The 9,856-nt window shown below is 38.1% G+C and overlaps 1 protein-coding gene across 14 annotated transcripts in view; it reads right to left on the bottom strand.

Moving 5' to 3' along the window:
* Positions 1-60: 60 nt before the first annotated feature.
* Positions 61-9,856, bottom strand: part of ptprfa (protein tyrosine phosphatase receptor type Fa) — a 272,540-nt gene continuing 262,744 nt past the window's right edge. For all 14 annotated transcript variants that reach the window (XM_058780172.1, XM_058780177.1, XM_058780174.1 and 11 more), the window contains 6 exons: positions 8,357-8,535; positions 4,739-4,865; positions 3,133-3,258; positions 2,894-3,048; positions 1,573-1,708; positions 61-1,453 (listed from right to left, as the gene is read on the bottom strand). In XM_058780172.1, the coding sequence (XP_058636155.1) occupies positions 1,385-1,453; positions 1,573-1,708; positions 2,894-3,048; positions 3,133-3,258; positions 4,739-4,865; positions 8,357-8,535 (792 nt within the window). In that variant the 3' untranslated portion in view covers positions 61-1,384. The remainder of the gene's footprint in view (positions 1,454-1,572; positions 1,709-2,893; positions 3,049-3,132; positions 3,259-4,738; positions 4,866-8,356; positions 8,536-9,856) is intronic.

The following is a 9,856-nucleotide window of genomic DNA, read 5'->3' as shown; positions in this document are numbered from 1 at the left end:
GAAGGAACCGAGACACAGCAGCAAAAGACACACAATAAACATGTACAGAACAAAACAAAACCCAATTAAGCATTTTATTAACACATATCTCTCTCCTTTTTATTAACAAATAGAAAACAGACCGCCTGTACAACAGATTGAATGCCGTTTTGTCTCTATGCGAACACAAAGTCAGATGAATTCTTCCCATGTCCCTTTCATCTTACTTTGTGCTCAGGCCATAGGAGGAAAGAAACACTTGAGTATGCACATGTTTTCAGTCCGATGATGCTGTCGCGACGTTATGGGAGATTTGTCTTTACGAGCCACAGTGAGAAATGATCAGATGGCCGTTAATACCACACGTGGAGTCCAGGAGGTTGTGTGTTCCCAGCCTCAGTCGTCTGTTTTCTGCTGCAGACTTTCCCCACTTCAGCTGCTAGTCGGAGCGAATGACGGATGGCCGTGGTTCTACTGGAGGTACGTGACGGCTGTACATGTGTGTGCAGGTCTGTCGGGTCGAGGCCTGACCTTTGACCTCAGCATGGGATAAAGACTTTGCTGTGGCAGCAGGAACACCATTTCTTTTGTCTTTCTTTCACTCGAGAATGGAGGGTTTCCAGAAAGTGTCCGTTTACTGCTATTCAGAGCAGAACGGCTCTGAACACGTTCTCTCGTTTCATTGGTTTATTCAGTGTCCTTAACGACGGCAGGTTCATTAAGGTCACTAACTCAGGTGTAAGCGTTTCATCTCTTTTATACTTGATTATACTGTTTTATAAAGTATTAGGAGGTGAAAATGTTGTTTTAATTGTATATTTTATAAAAAGTTCCCCTTTTCCCACCAAATAAAAGTAGATCATTAAAATATAAGAATGATAAAAAGTAAGAAATCATCAGCAGCTCTGAGTACACCTCTTATAGTATTAGTAACCTGGGTCATGTGAAAATACATGTCCACATGTGCTAAAAATAACTGAACATATATACGAAAAAATTATAAAGGAATAATAATAATAATAACAATATACGAAAAAAAAAGAATAAAAAGAACCCCTTAGATATGCAATGATCAGCATAAATGATACAAATATTGTATTTTCTGACATATACCAATCGTAATGATGATACAATAATAATAAGGATAATAAAAACAATGGTCGATGATGTTGATCGATATGAAAATGAAATGATCGTAATCTTAAAGCAGTAAGGTAATACAAAGACAGGAACAGGATTGCGGTGAAGTTCCAGTGATTTCTCCTCTCTTCTGATTTGCCGTTTCTCTCTGTTTGTCAGTCTCTCTCTCTCTCTCTCTCCCTCCAGCAGTGGTGACTGAAAAGGTAGGATGATTATGGCTCAGAAACAAGTGGCGGCTCTCCGTTCTGAGGCATTCTGGGAGTGGTTACGTTGCATAGTGATCGAAGCTGCCAAGGTACTCCAGAGCTGCTCTGTAGCACAGCTGGTACTGGTCCTGCACACAGTTAAAACACAGATGACTAAAACACCCTCAACTAATGCTTTGCCTAAAAATGAAAGTCTGATTTGCAGTAAATGATGACAGGTGAACTATTGTTGGGGTGTCAGGTTTACCTCCGTCTGTACCATCGCAGGTCTCTGCGTGCGGAGCGTTTTTATGGTCTGGAACATATCCACCACCCCTTCATACCTCATCCGCTCCAGAACAATACTTAAAGTGATGAAGACCCCTGTTCTGCCCACACCAGCACTGACAGAAAGAGAGAGAGAGAGACAGCAGTTCAGCGCACATACACAACATCTAGAGGTCAAATGTCTGGGGTCGATACAATTTGTCAAATAAGTTTTTAAAAGAAGTCTCTTTTGTTCACCAAAGCTGCCTTTATTAACTGATCAAAAATATAGTAAAATTGTAGTGCTGTCAAATGATTAATTGCGATTAATCGCATCCAAAATAAATGTTTTTGTTTATATAATATATGTGTGTGTACTGTGTATATTTATTATGTATATATAAACACACACACACATGCATGTATATACTTGTTTAAAAAAAAATTACATTTATATATTAAATACATTTATATATAATATAAATTATATGAATATAAATATATACATCTAAATACATGTAAATATTTTCAAAATATATGCTGTACGTGCGTATATTTATATATGCATAATAAATATACACAGTACATGCACATATATTATGTAAAAAGAAAATTTTATTTTGGACGCGATTAATCACGATTAATCGTTTGACAGCACTATAAAATTTTAATATTGTAAAATATTTTTACAAATTAAAATAGCTGTTTTCAATTTGAATATATTGTGAAATGTAATTTATTCCTATGATGCGCAGCTGAATTTTCAGCATCATTACCCCAGTCTTCAGTGTCACATGATCCTTCAGAAATCATTCTAATATGCTGATTTGCTGCTCAAGAAACATGTTGAAAACAGTTGGGCTGATTTCTGTAGAAACCTTTCTTGGTCACACTTTATTTTAAGATCCAGTTCCCATGGTTAACTAACTATTAACAACCTTTGCCTCAGTAAACTCCTAATTACTGTAGTTGTTAAGTTTAGGTATTGTGTAGGATTAGGGATGTAGAATATGGTCATGCAGAATATGTGCTTTTTAAGTAGTAATAAACAGCCTACATATGCTAGAAATATGCATGCCAATCAGCAATAGTGAGAACTGGTCCCTATATTAAAGCGTTACCAATTTCTTTTGGGGAAAAAAAACAAAAAACTTTTAAACTGTAATGTACAGATAAAAAGTCGGCTTTGGGATACAGTCAGTAAAATCTTGACTGAGACATTTTTAATATAGATTTACAACATAATATTCAATATATCAGGCAGTGCTATACTAGAAAAACACACTACATGCTCTGCTGCGCTCATTCATTCTGCTTCTCACCTGCAGTGAACAGTAATTGGTCCATCCTGACCAAACTGCTCCTTGGTTTTGTGGACTTGGCCAATGAAATCAATAAAGCCCTCTCCTGTCTTTGGCACGCCTTGTTCTGGCCAATCGGTGAACTGAAACTGGCGGATCGTCCTAGACTGGCCATCCTGAGAGAGAGAGAGAGAGTTATAAGGGCGTGATTTAAAGACACAGCACAGCTGAAGTCATACGGTTACGTCTGATCAACTCACCCTGGCGTCTGTGACTTTAAACTCCCGTAGGATGTACTGCGGCATGTTGTATTCAGCCATGGGGTCCACAACGAAGTACTGGTAGCGTGCGGATCTCTCTGCAGGCCAGTACTGATGACACTTCTCCTGTGGAGCCAAACACTCGATTAAAAGAGCAGCTCACACTTGGCTCAATTGCTTTGTCCAAACCCCAACGTTACTGTTTTTGTTTTTGTTGCCTTCTGTCTTTGTGGTGTAATGCACAGAATGACAGCCTGAGGCCAGCATACAACTGGCTGATTTGAGCATCATTAACATTTCATTAGTCATTCGAGTATTTTTTGTAATAATTGCAGCAGAGTATTCAGACATTTTCCTGCATCCACATTGCATGTTTATTTTGTTATTATTATTTGATACACTTAAATCAGTCCCTCCAGGGTTTCGGGATCATGCAGTTGCAATAATGAATGCAAATATAACCAGTCCTCTCATTATTTGCAGCAGCTTGCAATTTAGCATATTTTAGCATAAGCTTTCCTTTTAGAGAATCAATACTAGCTAACCAAAATCCATAAATCTGAGCCCAAACAAATTGATCAATGTGTGTTCAACTGCCAAACCACAAACAATTTCAGTAATTATGCACAGTTATTTACAGTAACAGTATTATATTGTACTAAACAATGATGGTAATAGTGGATTTTTAATACAAAACCATGCCAAATTTGCTGCAAATATCACCACATTTTTTTTTTTTTATTATTATTTATTAATGTTTTTTTTTAGATAAACTACAGCAAATTCAGTGACTTTGGGATGCAAGATTAGAAAAAAAGTCTTGTGAAATCCTGATGGGACTGTTGAATGATTCATAAAAAAGAAAGCAGATCCCTGTAAATATTTTGCTCATTAAAGCTGCACATGGATATATATTTTCCATGACCTTGAATAGACTAACAGGCAATCACACACAAAAAAGTTACTTCATGAGCTGCATTATAATTCAGTCTACTGTTACAACTGTTTCTTTGTGCAGTTCTCCTCTTCATATTTATGTAAACTTCATGTTTTGCTGCTAATATGCAAAAGTGTTACAATGTGTGACATGAAATCAAAGATATAAACAGCTGAATGTGTGACACTCCCTTAATAAATTGAGTTGTTTTGAGCTGAGCTGCCTTAAAGAGTTTTATTTTAACAGCACTGATACACAATTAGAATTTTAGTTAATTTCTGTCTTTGTTTTCAGTTTTAGACTCTTTAATTTAGAATTTAGAAACAAAATGAAAATTAGAAATGTTGCCTTGGCAGCTAGCCAAGTTTTTCTCTTTTATTTTATTTTATTTTATTTCAAGTAATGAAAATATTTTGTTATGGTTTTAGTTTTAGTTAATGAAAATAACCCTGCCTTAAAGTCGACAGGACATCAAAGATGAACAACATTTCACAATCCAATCAATTCCCAATGGATGCAATCAAGAGCTGCCCTACATTTTGCCTTTTTGAAGATCTTGTTTCACTCACATTACAGGAGTAAAATGGGGTTCAAAGAGCCATTCACACTGAGTTTGTGCACTGTGCAGGAACGTGAGAATCTGTCACAGTGACAATGGCGTGGACTCACCCGTCCCATCTCTCTGAGCTTCGTCAGCATCACCACAATGGTGGAGTTGTGCTCCCAAAGCATCCTCCAGAAGTCCTCCGTGGTTTCAGAGAGAGGACCTTGTGTGGCGATATATGCCTTCTGCTGCCTGTGGGAACAACACATGAAGATACAGCTTAAAAACACCAGAATCAAGACAGAATGCTAATGTAACAGCTCTCTCCAAGAGTGACATGGGAGGATTGAGGGAAGAGTGATTCCTCTAGTCTAACAGCAGGAGGCGCTGCTGCTCCATCACTGAAATCATAAACACACAACACAGACAGAGGAGGAGATAAAGCTGCAGTAAGAGAGAGAGGAAACACCGGACAGAGAACGAGCAAGAGAGTGTGAGACGGGTGAGAAAGATGCTGGATGTGTAGGATGAGACAAAGAGACGTGATTGTGTAGCAGAGCTCTAGATCACTCTGACTGCGTCACGCTCGTGCTGGTGTCCTGCTGTGAAATCCCCAGGTCTCTGCTGAAGGAGTTTTTGAGATAAACTGAGCACACGCATCTCTGAGGTGGCTGAACAAGTGCATGAAATGTCTAATCTGACTTTAGCAGCCTCATTATTCTCTTTCAGTGATTTTATCAGCGCAGGACTCTTGAGTGACTGTACTGCCGCTTAAATCTATCTATCTATCTATCTATCTATCTATCTATCTATCTATCTATCTATCTATCTATCTATCTATCTATCTATCTATCTGCCTGTCTGATAGACTGCATGACCTTAACACCTTCAAACCTTTGGCCAGGCTTTCTCAAGTCAACATCAAAATTGAACTTTTAATCCTTTTTTATGACATTGTGGTGGGACTACAATATCTTGGACTACAATATCTTACATCACTGCTTATTTGCATAAAATGTAGCTTCCTTAGGCACGCCCATATTGTCAATGATCTGTGACTCTCACTGACTTCAGCACATTTGATCTCTGTATGAGTGAACGCATCTTCACACAGGGCATGCTGGGAGAAGACTGCATTCATCCAACATATGCTGAAGAGAGTCCTGATTCACACACACACACACACACACACACTCACACACACACATGTTTGTTTTTGTGAAAAGTGGGGACATTCCATAGGCGTAATGTTTTTTATACTGTACTTAATGTTTGTGCTATTGCCCTACACCAACCCTACACCTAAACCTACCCCTTACAGGAGACTGTGCATTTCAACTTTCCCCAAAAAAACCTCACTCTGTGTGATTTATAAGCGTTTTGAAAAGTGGGGACATGGGTCAATGTTTTTCACAAAAAAAGTCAGGACATACACACACACACACACACCTCACAGGTGTGACAGAGCCTCATTTGCTTCACTAAATGACAGAAAGCAAAATTGCTGCCCCCACCCATCACACACACACAGCACAGACACACAGACACAGACACAGACACACACACACACACACACACACACACACACACACACACAGACCTCACCTCACTGGTGTGACAGAGCCTCATTTGCTTCACTAAATGACAGAAAGCGAAATTGCTGCCCCCCCCCCACCCATCACACACACACACACACACACACACACACACGGCACAGACACACATCACAGACACACAGAACAGACACAGACACACACACACACACACACACACACACACTGAAAGCTCATCAAGCTAAAAGCATGTGAAAGCCCTTCTCCCTCTGTCCTTCATTACAAACACGATTACTGCCAATTACGCTGTTTACACTTCAGTACGGCAGCAGATGCAGTGGGAGCTCTTTGATTGGCCGTTAATTTGATTAAGGGCCAATAATGAGCCCAGATTCTTGACACACCTCCGCCCCTCCGCCTCACATGACCCCTCAGCAGCAGCAAAGGAAGTGCTTGATTCAGGATGTTAGTAAAGGACTATTCATATGAAGCACTGATATTTGCAGTAAATGTTCACTGTGGCAGAAAGCTGCACTGAATCAATGATTCTCAGAGACTATAGTCACAGCATACAGCATAGATACTGTCTTGGGTAATGCAATTTTAATATCCATTTTTTCCAGTTTTTCATTCACAGGACATTCTTCAATAAAGTATTTTTAATGCACAATCCAATGAACAGACTATACTGCAAAAAGAAGAGATATGAAAAGTAATTGCTTACAAAATAAGCATGTCTTTAACATGTAACATGTGTAATTAGCATTGTCATCATTCTTCTAAACTTCTCATTTTGTGTTCCAAAGAATAAGGATAAAGTCAAATGATAAGACATAATGACATGACGATTAATAAATAGTAACAGAACCAGGCATGTGGTCAGCTAAAAATAATGTAAAAAATAAAATTTTATTATAAAAAATAATATCAAAATAATGTTTTTAATTTATTATTATTTAAATTATAAAAATTAAATCAATAAAGAAACATGATAAAACTGAAGTGTAAAAGAAACAAAAACAGGTATTTATTATTATTATCATTTAAAATAATAATAATAATGATGGTTATAATAATAATAATAATAAATATTTATTATTAATTATCTTATTATTTAAATATGTAAAATTAAGCCAACAAAGAAATGTTACTATAATTGAACATTTATATTGTACTGTAAAATAAAATAAAAAAAACAAGTATTTATTTTATTTTATTTTACAGAACAACAGTAAAATTACAATAATATTTATTCCTAACTAATGCACTTCTCATAATAATTGGTTGGTGTGTGATGCATTTTCAAAGGCACGTTATAAGTGTCCCAAACTCACAGCACTGGTGAAAATTTGAAATGAAAGTTTTAGACACTGAAAACACTGAATCACGAGCCACTCGTGCATAAATGAACAGTGTTGGGCTTCACTCTGAACACACACAGCTCATCAGACTACAAATTTATATAATTAATTCACAGCCTTTGAAATTCATATTTTAGGTCGGAAGATAAATCTGTATCGATTTGGAAAAATATCAATGCTGGGAATGTTATTGGTGGAATTATGCCGTAAATCTGTGTCTGAGCAGTGGGCTTGACTCAAACCCACTGCAGTCTGAACGTTTATCTGTGTGTGTCTGTGATGGATTGAGCTCTTCGCGGAGACCGGACTCCTCATGATGGGTAATCCTTTTACTTGTGCACTGAACTGTGTGCATCACCTGTCAGCTCGGGGCCGCAGGGCCGCGCCGATTCCCCAGCGCTGATAGCGCTCCAGTTACGGACAGTCCTGCCAATAAGAACAATTTGTCCTGACAACTAGCAGCACAAAGGCAGAAGACACGCAGACGCAGACTTCCGAGACGGGCCATGACTCTGAGCTGTCACATCCAGCAGGAGTCAAAGAGACGGAGGACAGTGACGGAGAGACTCGCTGCCGTTCGTGGCAGCAGCACCTCTTCAGAAGAACACGCCATCTTTCATCCGATTTCTCCAGAGCCAGATTCACAGTTGATCTCAATTGGTTCTCAGATCTCTGTTTTTGACTTCAAGCTAAATTCTAAATTTAAGATCTGGCTCCCTTTCACTTCACGAGTGAGTTTGAATTAAGTTAGCCGCACCACAGGATGTTGAATTGAAATGACAGGAAGTGGAATTTACTGAATTGCAATTGCAAATCTTGATTCACATACCTGTATCCGTCGATGAAGCTGGCGTTAATGTAGTCGGACCCCTCCACGCCTCTGATTGGCTGCAGACACACACGGCTGGACTCGAAGGGCATGATGTTGACCAGTCGGTTCTTGAATTTGTTGCACGGCAGACTAGCGCTGATGAATCTAGAGGTGTGTGCTTTAGAGTTGGCCAGTTTCTGCAGAGAGAGAAGACACAGAACACATTCATATTGCTCTGAAATTGTGAAACAGACTCAAACACACTACTAATCAACGGTTGAAAAAAGAAAAGTTGCATTAAACTCGGTCAAAATTGATGGTAAAGACATTTATAATGTTACAATAAATACTGTTCTTTTGAACTTTCTATTCATCAAAATTATGACGGTTTCCACAAAAATGTGTGCACAACTGTTTTCAACACCAATAATAATACTGAGCAGTAAATCAGCATATTAGACTGATTTCTGAAGGATCATGTGGCACTGAAGACTGGAGTAATGATGCTGAAAATTAAGCTTTGATCACAGCAATAAATTACATCTTAAAATATATTCAAGTAGAAAACAGTTTTAAATCGCAATAATATTACAGAATATTCCAACTTTTGATCAGCCTTGGTGAGCAGAAAAAGCTTCTTTCAAAAACACAAAAGAATCTTGCCGACTCGCTGAGGACAATTCATGAGATGACATTTTAGCCTTTCAGACATTAGCATACTATAATTTTCTTTTTCTTTATTTGAGTTTTGAATAAATATTCCATAAAAAAATTCTTTTAAATGTCAGCTTTTTGTGTGCATCTTATTTGGCATCTTTATACTGTATAATAATCCATTCTAGATATTACATTTAGCATTGGTCATTAATTAATGAAATAGAAGGAATGCTCTGAGTTCAAAAGTTAAGCTCAAGTTCAGTATTCATGACAATGTTGATTACCACACTGAAACTCAAAAGTGTTTTTTTCCACTGTCAACATTTGACATCTTTCCTTGGGGGAGAATGAAGTGTTTTGAGTGGCTTTGTTCTCAAACTTCAAATGATACATGCTCTTTGAATCTCAGCATGTCACGAAGATGCATCATGGGAAAAACAGCCCATTAAAATCATTCATGTAGCGCAGGGAAACCCAAACATGTTTCCACACACAGCTCTGACTGCACTGGCCCCTCAGAATCACACCATTCTCATCTGCTGGTGAAACATCAAACATCAAAACCTGATTACATCCTCGACGGATCTATAATGATCCTGCATGTCAAGCAGCTCTGAGCCTCATCATCTGGGCTGCAAAGCATCTCTGAGGACAGCTGCTGTATGTTAAAGAAGTGTTTTCATGCATGCAGCAGCTATAACTCTCACTGCAGTCACAGATATGTCCTGTCAGCTTCTCCATCAGCACCAACTTACTGTTTAAGCAGTTAAAATGTGCACTTTTGCTTTGGTAAAATTTCAGCGTGCATGTCTTTTCTCTTTCTAGTTGTTGTTGTTCTAGTATAGCATTACTGCTACAAGC

Source organism: Onychostoma macrolepis, chromosome 06 (genome assembly GCF_012432095.1).
Source record: "Onychostoma macrolepis isolate SWU-2019 chromosome 06, ASM1243209v1, whole genome shotgun sequence".
NCBI classification, from domain to species: domain Eukaryota; kingdom Metazoa; phylum Chordata; class Actinopteri; order Cypriniformes; family Cyprinidae; genus Onychostoma; species Onychostoma macrolepis.
This window is presented reverse-complemented; position numbering and strand designations above follow the sequence as displayed.